Here is a 16878-nt window from a genome sequence, read left to right on the forward strand (position 1 = left end):
CTCTGCCGTCTACCTTAACTCGCTCTAAAGTTTAAGGCTTTTCTTCCAGGCTTAGCAGTTTTAACCTGCTGGGAACAGCATCCGAGTCGGTCCAACAATATGAGGGCATCACAAAGTATCAGATAGACCTCCCAGTCAAAAAAAAAAAAAAAAGTTCACTAAACTGACTCTGTTTCTGTGGCAGTCTTTTGAGGTAAACTCCACCCCTCTGGGACGTAAAAGTGAGTCAAACAAACCCTCAAATAGTACGCCACCAGTTCGACTTCAAAAAGCTGTCGTGTCCTCTCTGTTTCACCTCCCAGAAGACAGCTTCTGCAGTTTCCCCCTCGACTTGTTTTTATGTTTTGAGGCTCTTCCAGGAGCAGATGATGTCATTGTCTTGTTTGGTTTACCCTACTTGCAGCACCAGGAGGGCGGAGTTTATCACAGCGGGGGTGGTTCAGACAGGATAAGATCACTGATCAAAGAAAAAGCAGAATAAGCTGACCTTCTGTGAGCGCTGTAACTTTTCTCAATCTTACTCTTCTGTCCTGTGTAGCAAACCCCACCCGGCTGGCCCATCCAAAGGGATAAAACAAATGTGACACAAATATGTCATTCACAAGGATGAGATGTTTTTCTTTGTCACCTGTGATAACACCGAGAGGAAAGGTATCAACTGAGCATTTAAACATTCATGTGCAGAAGTGTCAGGGTGTTCTGAGTGTGCCGCTGTACTGTACGGTGTCCTGCAGGGGCCAAAAGGGGGCCTGTTGTTTACCAGACGTCCCTGTATCTCAGCCCACAGAGGAGAGCTCCGGGTCTTTCATCTCATCCAGACTGGGATGTTTTCAAAGGCGATAAAAAGCCTCAACATCTGCTCCCGCCTTTGTCACCAACCCTCAGCCTTCCCCGTCTCCTCGATAAAACTTTCCACTGCCTGCTCCTCGCCTTTGTGCTCCAAAATCCCCCTCCACCTCCGGCAACACCATCAATGCTAACTGCACCCCCCCTCAGACCCGTCTGCCTGTTTGTTTACTGCTGTGACAAAAGAGGGAAATTAATAAGGAGATGACAATCGAGTCCTTGGAGCGGGAAAACCTCGACCCTCGGCTGCTGCTGCCGCTGCTGCTGCTTGTGTTGGGTCGGAGCTTTTCTTTTCTTTCCTTTCATCCGGAAACTCGACTTTTAAAAGTTTGTCCAAAGAATTTCTCGTCAGTCCTATAACATTGTCTTTGAGAATAGACACTGGATATAAAGTTCAGGAAGCCTGCATGCCCCCAAATAACTCCTCACTTCACTACCTACATGCTTTCCATTCTGGTATTAAAAAATATCCTGACTTTTATTATTTTTCATGTAATTTTTTGGCCATTTTTTCCTTTTATTGGCTAGAACAGCTAAAGAGAGGATATGTTGGGAGGAGAGCTTGGGGGATGACATGCAGCAAAGGGCTGAGATTGGATTTGAACCCACAGCAGCTGCGAGGAGGACTGTAGCTTACATTGGCTTACATCTGGGATCCCAAACGATTTAAATGTACAACTTGGAAACTCTGATACTAATCAAACAGTATCTATTGAGACCTGTTTTGATACAACAGCAAGAAAAACAAGAACACAAAATGCCAAAACAAGCATGGAAACTCCTGCAGCAATTGTATTGCATTTGTACAGTTTAGATAGTTCTCTCTCTTTCTCTTGTGGGGGAACTATAGGGGTGATCACCTTGAACTTCAAGTTTCAGTCTTTATACTTTTAAGCCATCAAGCACGAACCACCTAAACTTACTGGTGGTAATCATTAAGCGTGAGTAATCCATCTCCAAAGCGCGCTCTCCTCTCTCAGTGCAGAAAGTGTTACTGCGATGTTTAATAGAGCTTCTGAATGCAGCTTTATGGATCAGATCTCAAAGTAAACAAAAGGAAAACGCAGAGCTCTGACTGGAATATAAAATCATCCTCCCAATAAAACGACTCCTGGTCCGGGAAAAAGGCTGTAAACCGGAGTCAGTCCGCCTGTCTGACTCGACCCGACTCGACAGTCCGGGGCTTCAGTCTAGTCATCACGGAGACTCTGTTCATGAGGAGCCCCTTATTGATCTGTGTGGCACTGGAAAAACCAATCATTTTGCATGTATTAACAGGCTGCTGGTACATCAGGTCTGTGAGGAGGGAAATCAGACTGAAAGCTCTCTGGGAATAAAACATATTCAAGAATGATCAGTTAACAGAGGTCACAGCAGATCAGTGTTTTTATCAAGGACACTTCACATGGAGAGACGTTTTCTAACGATGTGATTGAAGCAGAAACAGGAAACAGGAAGAGATAAAAGAGTAAAACAAAGGCGGGAATCTGATCTGGACTCATTTAGGAGGAGGGAAGATTAAATTCAGTGATCTGGGACCCAAACTGGAGGCTAATCACACTCCTATTGTAACAGGCCTGATGATGCGAAAGCAAAAGCTACAAGTTGAACGATATTTTAAACTTCCAATCTAAACTGTAAACTAAGCTTGATGAACTGAAACCTCATTTCAACACCAACATGTTGGTGTGGCTACTGAACTTGACCATGAGATCTCCTTAAATAGACGGTTCCAGCTGTTGAACACTCCTCCAAGCTAGCCATGATGGCTACATTAGCATCTCCTTACCTGAACCAAGTTGTTGTCGGGTTAATGACTTTGCAGGCTGCAGTAGAAATGATGTAGCTTCCAGCTTTTTGCCGCAGTCTGTTTAAGGAGGAAACGTTATATTAGAACCCTTTTTTTTCCTTTTGTGTTTCTAACTGTATTACTCATGTTTCTGTTGTGTCGTCTATGTTTTCGAAGCAGCCACGCCCTGCATCAAAGCCATCAGCCCGAGCGAGGGCTGGACGACCGGCGGAGCCACCGTCATCCTCATCGGGGACAACTTCTTCGATGGCCTGCAGGTCGTCTTCGGCACCATGCTGGTCTGGAGCGAGGTGAGAGGACGCTCACTATAACTGATGCTGGATATTACTGTATACATCTTTCTGCTGTCGCTCCTTCTGACTCCTGAACCTGAAGTTTATCAAATGTGAATGAATTTCATATTTTCAAGACTGATTTAGTCGGACTTTTCAAAAATGCACAGAATCTTTCCAGAATAACTATAAATATACGTCGCAGTGTCTGAGCGCTGAAAACAGCTGCACGTACAGTACATCATGTTCTTCATCATCTTCACACACATTCGTAGAAACACCTGCACTTCAGGTCTGCATGCCCCCAAAAATATGTAGATTGAGTGCGCGTTGAGGAGCAGGAGGAGCGGCGCATACGGAGCAACATGAAATATTGAAGCGGGTCCAGAAGAGCAGAACACCTGGCAGGGAAGGAGGGAAGGAGACAGATAAACCTCCACACGCTGCTCGCTGCACATCACACAACGCTGACGGAGCTCCTCACTTTGATCAGCACCGTCAGGCGGCGAGCAGACGGACTCCAAAGCCCAGAATCCCTCTGAACACAGACTGATGATGACCCAGATTGGAGAAAGACGGTCGGACTGTTTTAAAAGAAAGTTTGTTACAGGAAGAAAAAAATCTCAGCCGTTAGCGGTCAATAACAGCAGCATGAGCGACCCGAAAACTGTCTCAGCACTCACAGTCAGAGCTGTTTGATAAGACATACAGCACTGAAACTAAGACGTCTGAAATAGTAGAAGGAGTTTGAATATTGGCAAGAATTAATGTGTCAGTTTTAACGCAATGAAAGTTGAAGGTAACATGAAGATAAATGATTTGTGTTAACAACAGAAAAAACTGATCCAACCGCTGAAGAGCTGAAAGAAATGACTCTTTAAAGAGTAGATAAAAGGTTTTGTCACAGGACGCAGCTTCCTTTAAGGACAGAAAAATGTGACGCATTTTTCAAATTATGTTCAGCTTAATCTGAGGCCCAAACATTCAGAATATGACTCTGTGGGTTTGCTGTAAGGCTTTCAAACTGACATGTCCCTCGGGATAAATGAAGGGTTCCCAACCCTTTGTTTCCTTGGAGCCCCCCCACCCCATGACTTGTATCTAAAATAAGCTGAGCCCCCCCAAGGACTCACAAGAGAAAAAAGGGACACGGTGCTGTCTAAAAGGAACATCAGTATTCATTGTTTTCACTGATAAATCCCACCAGGAAAGGCCTTCACAAACGTGTTCTTACCAGAAGACCTTTGAATAAACTATACAAGAATTGTATGTTATCATTATTTTAATTAGTATGTGCAAATCGACTCAAAGCAGACAAAGACTAGATATTTGGCCCCATCATAAACAAAGTGTTAATTTAGCTATCTCAACTCATAGTACTTTTTCTGCCTGCTGTGTGTATTCAGAGTTAGAATCACTCACCAAGCTGCTGAATTTGAAGAGTTATAAGTGACCTGGTCTTTGATATTAATCAGTATCACATGACTGCAGAGTTTATTCACAGCTCTTTGTGTGACATCATTTTTTATTTAACATCCCAACAAAATGAACTAGTTCTAAAAAGAAAAGCCTCACACCTGCCCCGCTTTGAAAGTGCCCGTTCCAAACGTGTGACTTTGTTTTGACACAGATTTTATTTTTGTGTGTTTGTCGTGATTTGATTCGTCCAGCTGATCACGCCTCACGCCATCCGAGTCCAGACCCCCCCTCGTCACATCCCCGGTGTGGTGGAGGTCACGCTGTCCTACAAATCCAAACAGTTCTGCAAAGGAGCGCCGGGACGCTTCGTCTACACAGGTAAGACACAAAACGCCGTCTGTCAAATGAAAAGTTTGGAGGTTTGAGGACAGATAATAAAGAGAAAATCATTTTTTTTGCGTTCCAGTTAAATCACTTATTCTGGTTTTAAATGAGTGTTGAATGGTTCATTGGCCCTTATGTGAACCCCATTCAGCCCCCAAACCCTTATTCCCCTCTTAACAATTCCCCTTAAGCACATTTAAGGGGGAGAAATCCTGCATGTACTGTACTGTGTATCACTTCAGACACTTACACCTGAAATGCAGATGGTGTTTTTTTCTTTGGAAACTTTTGGATGTGGACTAGAATTTAAACTAAAGAGCATCATATTTATACTTTAGGTGTTCTTTTAGCGCTCTGTGGGCTTTAGGAGGAGCTTAAAGTGAAGGTTTAAGGTGTTTATGCTGAAGGATCAGGTGTGTTTGTGACTGTAAAACAGTTTCCTGCAGACTGAAAGTGAAGTAAACATTTTCCCTGATGTGTCGATCCCCCCCCTCCTCTCTGCAGCTCGTCCTTCACACTCTTTGTCCACAGTTGAACGTCCAAAGACTCCTTATCACCTTCTTGAATCTCTTACTGTCCCGATTATTCCGTCAGAATATCCAGATGTCATTCAAAGTAGCAGAAAGGTCAGATGGAAGGCTGTTTAGTGCGATAAGTAAATGTCATTGCGTCAGGTCGTGAAAGAGGCGAGCGTGTTCGGGCTTTCTGTTTAACACCTCTTTATCACGCCTCCTTCCTTCCTCTCGCTCTCGGCTTTGTTGGACGCGCCCCGCTCCTCCGACGGGCCGCAGGACGCCAACGAGGACGAGACAGACGCTCACAATGGACGGTCCGGCTGCCGCCGCCTCCTTTTGCAATGCTAATCTGTGATTCCATTTGCAGATATGGGCTTAGCTTTCATACTGAGATGTTGTGAATAGAGCCTTGTGTTATCTCAGCGGCCATTAGAGTGTGTTCTCTTCTCAATATGTTTTCAAATCACACAGGACCGATGTCATAGTATTTTAGGGTCAAACTAAATGTCCTCTCATCAGACAATAAGAGAAAATGAAAGACTTCCGCGCTGTAGGATGCACTCAGGGTTTCCTAATATCAAGAAAAATGAAAATATCTTCTCTGAGACTCAAGTATCTAATAACAAAATGAAGGTTAGATTCAAAATTAAAAATCTGAACTCAGTCTAAATCAATCATCAGTTCATTTAATGCAAACTGAAGATCGATAAAACAAAGGATTATCCTGCACAGACTTTGATATTTATTCTACCTCACAAAGGTTTGAAAGTATTTTCTTTTTCAATTTTCAATTCTCTTCCAGTTTTTTTCTTGGCTGGTGGCTACATCATAATGTTGCACACTTTTCCTCTAACTCAGCTCTTGTCCCCGCTCCTCCTGCCAGCGCGGCGGCCGCATTGTTTGCACACCTCGGCAGTTCGTCTGATTTACACATCCACTGTGGCTGTATCTATTTTCTTAGACTTCACATAAAAGTGAAAGGATGCAGCCCAAAACAGAGCGATGAATGATGGCTACGTATGCCTGACACTGTCTGCCAGTGAGAGAGTGAAGAGGCTTTTACAAACGTCCCAAACTGCACCTGTGGTGACAGGCATGCCGTGCAGTTCATTAACATTTGGCTACATGGCATCTTTTGCAGTTTTTATGAACTCGTGCCTAAAGCCATCCGCACTCGTGAGATGTCCGCGGCCGGCTGCCAAAGTGAGACAGTGTTGAATGCAGGCCGCTGAGGCGTTCTGTGGGCACGGGAGGCACGCCATTCTCTCTGTTGAAAGTTATTGTACTATAAGATTGACTTTGAAATTTATATTTTAAGATGCAAAAGTTACATTGTGTTGCTTTAAGCCTGAAGTTGTGGTTTCACATGAGCATCAGTTCAGCTGCAATGACAATCTCTGCCTCTGAATCTGACTCCTCTGACTGTGACTCCTAGTCCTCTCAGCAGCTTTCAGAAGAGGTGCGGCTGAGGGTGAATCAAGGAGCAGTCAGAGTCCAGGGATTTCCCAGAATTCCCTTCTCTCTTCCTCTCTGCAGCTTAAAGCAGTTTCAGGATTTGATCCTGCAGCTTCAGTCTGAAAAATCAGCCAAAGGCGAGAAACTCTCAGCTGAATAGCAAGTGTGAGGAGAGGAGAAAGGGGAGAGGAGAGGAGAGGAGAGGAGAGAGGAGAGAGGAGGTGAGAGGAGGAGAGGAGAGGAGAGGAGAGGAGAGGAGAGGAGAGGAGAGGAGAGGAGAAGAGGAGAGGAGAGGAGGGGAGAGGAGAGTGGGAGAGGAGAGGGGAGGGGAGGGGAGGGGAGACTTTATAGCGTCTCTTCATTGGTTCTTAAATGTTTTGTATTTTTGAATTATTGTGTTTCTGGATTTTTGTAGTTTTTAGATTTTTAGGTTTGCCATTTTTGTAGTAGATTTTTTTTGCAGTTTTTTTAGAGAATTCTTTAAACTGCAGATTTGATTTCTTTTAAGATTCTGAGGTTTATTTTCTGCAGTACTTTTTTTTGGAGTTCTATCATTTGCCAGTTTTGGTGTCTTTTGAGGTTTTGTAGTTTTTTGTTTTTATTTTTACTCTGTTGTACTCTATGATTCTGCAGTGTGATGAATCTTAGCTATCAAGTTTTGCAGAGTTTTTTGTATTTTTGTATTTTTTTTTATTCTCCAGGTTTGTAGTTTGTAGTAGTTTTTTTTTTTTTAGCTCTGCTGGTTGCATTACTCCCTCCTCAGCAGAGCTCCCGGTGTGAAAAGACCTGGGCAGTGCTGCTAGGTCCACACCGCCGGCCTCTGAGGTTGTAATGCTGGGATCAATGCGGCCTGCAGGGAGGAGCAGGGGGAGGTGGGTGAGGAGGGGGTGATGTTGTGGGATCGATGGGTGCTGAGTTATTGCGGCGCTCGGCCACTGATTTTTAGAGAGCTGTGTTTTCCCAGGAAAGTCAATACCTTCAGGCTCCTCTCATTAATTTCAACCCCCAACACCTCCCCCGTTCCTTCCCCCTCCTCCTGCAGCTGCACCAGGGGATCTGCAGGAGCCCCGGAGAGGGGGAGCGTGGGGTGGGGGGTACTGTGGAGAGAAACAGAGATGATGGAAGTGAGAGATTCAGCTGACAGAAGGAGGAAGAGATATGGTGGAAGAGGTGTGGTCAAAGACATGATGAAGTCGGACTCAGGTGTGAGGAATAGCAGAATGCAGGAGGGGGGGAGTAGGACAAAGGAGGGAGGAAGGGAGTAATAACAGAAGAAGAATGAAGGAGAAAAGAGTGTGTGGTTACTGGTTTAAAAACAGACAGAAGGAGAATATTGATTCCTGATATGGAGATCATGTTTGCAGCAGATTATCGATGTGGACTCTGTTTCTGAGCCCTGCTGGAGTTTTTTCTGTCTGTAACTGTAACTAGGAACCATTTAGCAGCTGTTTGTTTCCTCTGCAGGTTAAACTGATGCACACCGAGCTGAACTCTTCATCATTTACCCTGAAATGATTCGTCCCGCCGCCCCTGAAGGAGGCTCAGCTTTCACTTTATTCAACATGTACTCGTGTAGTGGGAGGGGGGTTTCCTTAGGCTTGGGGTGGAGGTGGAGGTGGAGGGGTGTGTGTGTGTGTGTGTGTGTGTGTGTGTGTGTGTGTGTGTGTGTGTGTGTGTGTGTGTGTGTGTGTGTGTGTGTGTGTGTGTGTGTGTGTGTGTGTGTGTGCTGGATGTTTTCCTCTGGAGGGTTTGCCTCTGGCAGGCTTCAACCTGCCCGACCCCCCCCCCCCCCCCTCAGTGAGGCCTGCTGGGAGCAGAAGGGTGTCTGTGCAGAGTAAAGATGGATGACATCATTTGTGATCTGCTGAGTGTTCAAACAGCAAACGGACATAAGTGAGTGGACAGCTGAACATTATTCGTTAATGGGCAGCTGGATTCAGCGTTTAAACCAGATGTTGATCCTTCTGCAGGAGTTTGTTCACATTCAGAGAGCAGAAACATGACGGAGGATTCAGGTCCAGTTCTTCCAAACAATCCTGGGAAAGTTCTTTATCGCCTCGTTCGCACTTACACAAAACTCCTGAAAGACTCCTGAAGTCTTTGGGGACTCTATGCAAAGTTTCTCCTGCCAGCCCCAAAGTATTTTGTCCGCATGAAGTCCAAGTGAACTGATGTGAGCGAGCAGCAGTTAATATTCAGGAGAATTGACCTCGAGGGAGTGGGAGTGGGATATAGCATTGATATAAAAGCAAATATTCCGACTCTGTAGCCACTTCCGTGTCTTTCTTTTTTAAGTTTTGCAACTGACTGTGAGGCGCATGTGTGAACAACCAGATCAGGAGAATTTCAGGGACAATCCTCCTGAAGTTCTCTCAAAAATTTTGAGGAGTGCATGTGTGAAAACAGCTTTATGTTGACAAGTGTTTCCAGAAGACTGAAGCCTTTTCAAACACATTCAGTGCCCGATCACACAGAGACGTGCCTAACACAGCCTCTCCAAAAATACCTACAGATGACCAATATGTGGAAAAAAAAAATGGATTGCTTTGCTCCTAGACCAGGGGGAGGGGGCAATATGGTAAATTCCACTTTGTCTTTTGTGCGCTCTGTCTGGACGATGAGCGTAGTAAGTAGTAAATCCGGACTACTACTTCATTGCTTCAGCCGAAAGTGCCATTGACAAGCTCTGCGACTTCGCGTCTTAATCTGAAAACTTGAACATTTTTTAACCTCTATGCACGGCAAAAAACATGCCAGTAAAGCGTTGCTCAGAGAAGAGCGCCTGGCAAGCTCGCTGTACTGTAGGAGAACAATAGGTTTGCTGGGGATACACTGTCAGGCACCTCGGCCCTCACTCCTGAAAATATCTGGACAGCCTACCTATGAGCCTCTGAAATCTTCCTGTCTTAGCTGTTCAAACATGCACCTCACAGCAGGAGACTTTCCCTGTTGGACTCGGGGGGAGGGGGAGGTTGATCTCAGTAGATAAGACATGATGTAAAGAGAAAAACACAGGAATGGTGTGTAAATAAGTAAAGAACAAACTTGCAAGCAGAAAAGAGCGTCATTATGTGCACAGAGATCGCATCGGCCATGTGATATAAACATCACCACCCCCTCCTGCTCGCTCAAAGTGAATTTTCCTGAATATTGCCGGCTGCATTCACACACAACAGCTCACCCTGACTTCATTTCCAAAATGTTACTGGGAAGCTGGCAGGAAAACGTCCGGGTACAGTTGGGGTTCCTTTCTCTGCGGTTAGGTTAATGTCTTTACCTGGCAGCAATCTACTTTAAATCATCTAAATCTAATCTAAAAGCAGGATTGAATTCAAACATCAAGTGAAGTAATCTCAGTTTAAGACAAAACAAACATTGATAATAACAAGCTTACCGTTTTTTATTTTTAAATGTCAAATAATGGAATTTGCAACATGCGGTTAAAAATGCAATTAATCACAATTAACTATTGAAAATCATCTATAAATTGCAATTTGATGTTTTAATCGTTGACAGCCCTAGTTAAAAGTTGTGTATTTGTTGTTTACTTAGCAGTCTTAATGAAAAGTTTAATGTAGTTAATAATCCAACATATGTGCAGCCGCTCTGCAGCTCCTGTCAGCACGACTGGAAATACAACCAAACTCTCTGTACGTTTTGTTCTTCCAACTGTGACACACACACACACACACACACACACACACACACACACACACACACACACACGTGGAAAGCATTAGCAGATTGTTCCATCAGGGTCTGCTAAAGGTCTTGTGAACATGTAACCGAGAAGAGAAAGTTAAACCTCAAATCTGAGACGCTATAAAGTCTCCCCTCCCCTCTGCTCTCTCTCTCTCTCTCTCTCTCCCCTCTCTCTCTCCCTCTCTCTCCCCTCTTTCTCTCCCCTTCTCTCTCTCCCTTGCTTTCTCTCTCTCTGTGTTCCCGTTTGTCCTCTCGACATGTGAAGCAGCGCTCACTAATTGACTTCTGAATTTTTATTGTTTAATTACTGTCACAGTAACACATGGAGGCAATTATCTGTGAGCAGCTTAGGATCAGCTTCTATAGAGAGAGAGAGAGAGAGAGAGAGAGAGAGAGAGAGAGAGAGAGAGAGAGAGAGAGGAAACGCTCTTTATGGTCTAAATTGACGTTTGACTGAAGAGTCGCTGACTTAATTTCACTGTTTTGTGCAAACTGAAAATGTTATAGCCTGTAACTCTGCAGGGAGGAATGCACAGTTTCTGAACTTACTTCATTTCAGTCATGATGTTGTGTTGAAGGCTCACATCTGCCCGTAAACACAGACAGATGTAAAGAAACTTCACCTGAGATGTTATATGACGCTCAGTCACACCTGTGTTACATGTGGATGTTTACAATCACACCGGAGTTATTTGTGACGAGAGAGCAGCAGCTTCTCCTCGCAGCTCGTTCACAGCAGAGAGAGAGACACCTGATCAATCAGTGGAGTCACTAACACCCACCTCAAACCCATCCACACCCCCCACTCTCACCCCTCTTCCACTCTGCTGCTGCAATCGATGCTCATAGAAATTTCATGAACTTTAAACTGTGATTGACAGGCGGCTCCAGCCCCCGACCACCGAGCCTGAAAGAGGTGTGAGGTTTCAGAGGGGGGGGGGGGGGGGGGCAATGAAGTCAACAACAAAGACGACAAAGCAATGTTGAAAATAAATTAATTAGTCGTTTATTTGAAATTAAGACCGTTATACCGCGAAGTGGAACTGTATTTAGTTCTTAAAGCATTCTTTTCTAGCTGTAATGTCACCTTCCTTGGAGCCACCAGACTCCATTGAGAAAAACAGTAATTTTACCTCACAGAACACAGGAGTTGCTGCTCTTCTGCTGAGTAGACGTGTTGGTCGGTTTGTGTTGTTTTCTTGTTTTCGGGTTCCAAATTTGGCCTTTGAACTCAAAGAGAAACACACATAAACTGACCAATCAAGGACGAGTGGATCAACAACTCCTGCGTTCTATGAGGTACAATTCCTGTTTTTATCTTTGTAGTCTGGTGTGTTTGTAGAGAGCCAATTAACAACAAGGTCTATCTCTGCAGGGATCCTTTCTGTAGTGTTGTTAGATACCAACAATCCAAGCTTTTAGTGGACACAGTTTGATCCGTCAAGGATTATGTTGCAGAAATGACAGCCTGTTTCACTGCTGCAGGCTGAACAGTTATAGTGGAGACATTTTGGACATTCTTTGTTATTTAGAAGCAACAATAAGTAAAAATATTACCCAGGTTTAAACTGTTTCTGGTTTCCAGATTTGACTTGCTGATAATCAAAAATATCGAGTTCATCCGAATACAGATTTTTGCAGGTGCAAAAAACATTCTAATCTGCTATAATCCTCCATAATCTGGATCTTTATTCGAAAAGGACAAAGACGTGTTTGAAAAAAAAATTATTTCTAAAAGTTTAGTTTGAGAGTGTTAAAGCATCTTTAACAGCGGGGAAAAAAAAGATAAATTAAACTCTTAAAGTGGACTATCTGCTGAGTCAGACTCGGCTCAGGTGTTCAGTCGAACCTCTGATTGGTTAAAACGTCCTGATCACGCCGTGTGATGTGTAACGAGGCGTTTGTGTCAATCACAGGGCCGTAATGAAACAACACGAGTGGTTCCTCCTGCTCGTCTTTTGATCTCGGCTCTCGTCTCGTCTTTTAATAGACAGCAGAAGTGTGTTCTCTGCCGGGGGACTTCCTCCTCCGTCAGCTCCACATTTCTTATATCAAAGAGCACAGCGGCTCCGCTCCACTTAGGGAACGGGGACTTGTGGAACTAATGTCGGGTAATTAGCTGTTTCTGCGGGGGCATTTTCGGCCGCGACTCCAGAAAATAATAACTTCTCAGGTGGGGGGCCTATTTCTTTGAGGCACTCTTCGCTCGGCTCTAATCAGGGAGGTAATTATTCCCTGATTAACGCGCTGGGTCTGGGCGGATGTGCGCTCTAATCACAGAGGTGGTTTCGTCAGCGACGGCTCTCCGAGGAGGAAGCAGAAGGGGAGTGGGTGTTCTTCTGTCACTCGAGTCCCGCGAGTGGCAGGAAGACACGGCGGGAGATGTTCATGTGGGTTAGAGAGACGAGTCACTCCCCAGACTAACAGAGAGGAGGTTACCTGCAAAGCTGAAAATACCTGCAGCACAATCTCCTCATCTGCTCCCTCAAATCTCCTGTTCTGTTCCTTCAGATCTCTGAATCCTTCTCTCACATCGTTTGATTTTCCCGTGAACAACCAGCTGTCATTACAAGTTATGTACGAGTTATTTGGATTGGGGACACAGCGAGATTATTCCAAAAAGAACAAAAGGATTCATTTATGGTGCAACAATTTTTCTGTTAATACTTGACCTAGAATCACATTTAGTATCAGTGCATTGCCATGGAGTCTTACATTGTGATTGTAAACCATTAAAATGGTCTATATAAACATTTAAATCAGCATTAAAAGACTCAAAACATTTAACATTTCTATACTTTCTTTTCAGTGAGGTTATTTCAACCATTTCATAAACAGATATATAAGCTCTGGGTCAGGCTCTTCTTTGGGGTTAGGATAAATGAATAGTTAACCAAACAGAGCGTCTCCTGTTGTTGTTGTTGTTGTTTTGTGTCCGTCTCCTCGCTGCGTCTCCTCGCTGCACCTCCTCCTCATGTATCTCCTCCTCATTGCGTAGACTCTATGATGACTGAGTGATGAATTGAAGGTCGGAGGAATAAAACAGCAGATCAATAGGCGGGTGAAAAGATGCATCGGGGGTGTTACGGCTGCTTGTCCACGGCTGACGCCACTCGGCCACTTTGATGAGCGGCAAAACAAATCAGGCGTCCATTTACGCCTCAGCATTTCGTGTATATGACAGACACCCCCCCCCCCCCCAATCCCCCCCAATTCCCCTTAAGGAAGTGAGGAATCAACAGCGGCGGCGATCTGCAGGCAGTGAGGCCAAACGGCACTCTGACCTGCATCAATCAAACCGCCGGGGGAGATGGGAAATTGCAGCGCATGTAGCAGGGGGATGAAGGCGCTGAGGGGTTGGGGGAGGTATTTCATATGGAATATGGAGTCTATTTGAAATGATAAGTGTAATACAGGAGGAAGCCACGCAGAGCGGTGCCTGATAAAGTCTATCAGGGACATGGCTGCGCCTCTGACAAGGCCATCAGTGCACAAACAGAAAGGTAAAGGTGAGCTGGGATCCCCCCAAAGTGCAGATTTCATCTCCGGCTGGTAAATATGTACAAGCCATCGGCGCAGAAAAACAGATTCCCACTCATAGAGCGAGCGGCTCGCTGGGAACAGCAAATGAAAAATAGTAGAGCTAAATAAATGTAAACAGTTGTGAGGAGGAGGATGTAAACAGAAGCTTAGAGGATGTATACACGCTCCTGTGAAGCATGCAGGCCTGATGGATTGTGGGAGCTGCTGGTGTGAGCGGGGTAATGAGCATGCAGAGATGTTCCAGTAATCCTGCATCCTCCCCCCAGGCCGCTCTTCCTCTGATCTCATATCAGCCTGCATCTGCAGCAAAAACACACAGATGATCTCAGACCGAGGAGAGGCAGAGGAGGATTCAGCTGAACTTTCTCTGAGTCTGTCAGTCAGTGAGGACAGGACAGGACAGGTGAGCCTCACCTGCAGCTCAGTTTAAAAACACAGAGAAAAGCTACATCCCAGTTCTCCCACTGGGTCTTTGCCCTCAGTGTTGCCTGCTCCAGCTGGGTCCTGTTTCTTTTGGGAATTGAGGGATTGCGGTCATCTTGTGCTTCATGCAGCCCGCCAAACATTTTTTTTTTTTTTAGATCCACAGTATGGTTGAAGGATATTCCCACAATGCTTCATGAAGTGAGGCGTTGTAAATTGGAACAGAGCCAGCAGTTTGTTGAAAGATCCTGATGTCTGTAAATAATCCTGAAAGAAATGATTTAAATCATTAAGAGTACTTTTGTTTCTGATACTGAGGAAATTATAACAGGATCTCTTATTCCAAGCATTCTACAAGAATCACTTTAACAATGTAAAAATAACTCTTATTACGTTGTCCGGTTATCAGGTTCAGTTTCATGTCTGTCTCGTCTCACTGTAATGTCTGATGACGTTTATTTGACCTCGATTTGACCTCGATTTGACCTCTGACACCTAAGAGGTGGCCTGTTTTGGTCTCGGCTGGCTCAGTGTGAGGTAATCCAGGTGTTACCATGGGAACTGAATGTAGAACAGGTGCTGTGATTGGTCAGTCAGGGCTCTGGTTAATTAGTTTGGACAGCAAAAGACTTTTTAGTCGGTAAAATATCTGAAAAGAGTGTCCGGAGGTTTCCACAGTTTGTCAGAGCGACATCTTTAAACGTGTTGTTACGTTCAGGGGACTTGGATTTAACGCCTCATTTATAAAGCTGTGTTATCTCAGGTACCTAAAACACCAAAGCTCCTCTGTTTCTCAACCTTTGTTTCAACTTCATCTTAATCTGTTTCAAACGACCATTGGCATACAGTATTTTTTCAAACTAACATAAAGCGTCTGTTTGGATTAAATTGTTAGTGTGACACTCCCATGATTCCCCGCTAGCCTCGACTGCATCTTTTGTTATGATAGTATTGATTGAGAGCCCCCTGGTGGCGGAATCTACACATTATATCTTTAATATGTTTTTATCTTTTTAAAATTATCTTCAAAGTTTCAGATTTAAGGTTCCCTATAGTGTGTGTTTTAAGATTTTCATTTGATGAATTCAGGCTGTGGCCCTGCTACTGGTACAGATACTGGACCTACACCTTTTACTCTCAGTACTACTAACCTACTTAAGAGCTTTTTACTTTTTACTGCCTTCTTGTATTTTCTTTTCCTGCCTTATGTTAATTTACTTTATGCTGAATTCTGAAACTTGGACATAGATGAAAGCAGGACGCGTCGGCTCATTAATCAGCCTGCAGATGTTCCAGTGTTCACACATTTTTCTGCTGGTTTTTTGCAGCTGGAGGAAGTGAACATCTCTGCTCATAAATGTGTAAATGTTCACAGCTCTGACCTGCTGTTTCAACGCGTCTCCTCTCATGCTACAAATCTGCCGTCAAGAAATTAGTTTAACGTGTAACCCGCCTCCCCCGTCCTCCCCCTCCAGTCGCTCCCCTCTCGTCCTCTCTTCAGTCACTTAGCCGCCTAATAACAGAGCGCTCCGATCAGCAGGACGCCAACCAACCGTTTGATCACTTTCACAGGGAGGAGAGGGAGAAAAAAGCAAACGGAGGGAGCGATAAATACTTGATTAAATATATAAAGAATCCCCCTCCTCTCCTCTCACCTCTGAATTATCTCCCTCTGCTCCTCTTCTGATTTATAAAAAACATCAGACAGCAGCAGAGAGCGACGGCCGCGGACTCCTCGCTCGCACAAAAAAGAGGAGAGAGAAAAATCAATACAAATTACGATGGAGAAAGTGGCACTGATGCCTGGAATTGCAGCATATGTTTACACTAAATCAGGCAATCTGTCTTCATATGGGTGGTGTAATGCGTGGGGGGGGGGGTGGAGGGTGGAGTGGAGGCGGGGTGAGGGGGGGGGGGGTCAGGGTTCGCACTGCCAACCGCCGCTCTCCAATTACTCGAGCTCTTTGCAGGGAGGCAGCCGGTATCGATTGGCTGGGAGGAGCGCGGGGCCCTGCAAGCAGCCAATGGGGCGCTGGGGTCATAGTGCTCCGAGATTTTAATAAGGGGAGGTAATGGGTTTAATTTCTGCAGAGGGAGTGGGGGGGGGGCTCTGAGCAGCCTGTCCAGAGGTTCATTAAAAGCCTCCGTCTTTGTTTCTTCCTCCATCTTCTCCTCCCGCCATGATGATGGCAGAGAAAAAGATCCCTCCCTCCTTCCCTCCATCTGCCCTCGCAGAGGTGGTTTCTTTATTCACAAGGTTGCCGGTTAGAATCCCAGCAAATCAAGAAGTCAAATTTAAATCTCTACAGCACGTTTCAATCAACATAAGATGATCACATTTACCTCAGGACATCGTATTATAGACCACAGACTTTATACTGAGGCTTCATTTGGTAAAGGTGTTTAAAAGGATGCACAAGAAATCAGTCTTTCTTTATTTTAAGCTAAATGTTCCCTTTCTTTATTTCATTTTATTAAAGGGCAAGTATTTGATATACTCTCTGATATA

The 16878-nt window shown here is 44.7% G+C and overlaps 1 protein-coding gene across 3 annotated transcripts in view; it reads left to right on the forward strand.

Moving 5' to 3' along the window:
* Positions 1-16878, forward strand: part of LOC109987330 (transcription factor COE3) — a 130967-nt gene that overhangs the window by 83336 nt on the left and 30753 nt on the right. For 2 of the 3 annotated variants that reach the window (XM_020638371.3, XM_020638370.3), the window contains exons 9-10: positions 2813-2946; positions 4599-4725. In XM_020638371.3, the coding sequence (XP_020494027.1) occupies positions 2813-2946; positions 4599-4725 (261 nt within the window). The remainder of the gene's footprint in view (positions 1-2812; positions 2947-4598; positions 4726-16878) is intronic. The other variant, XM_029278156.2, reaches the window with a different exon arrangement.

This window comes from Labrus bergylta, chromosome 9 (genome assembly GCF_963930695.1).
Source record: "Labrus bergylta chromosome 9, fLabBer1.1, whole genome shotgun sequence".
In the NCBI taxonomy this organism is placed as follows: Eukaryota; Metazoa; Chordata; class Actinopteri; order Labriformes; family Labridae; genus Labrus; species Labrus bergylta.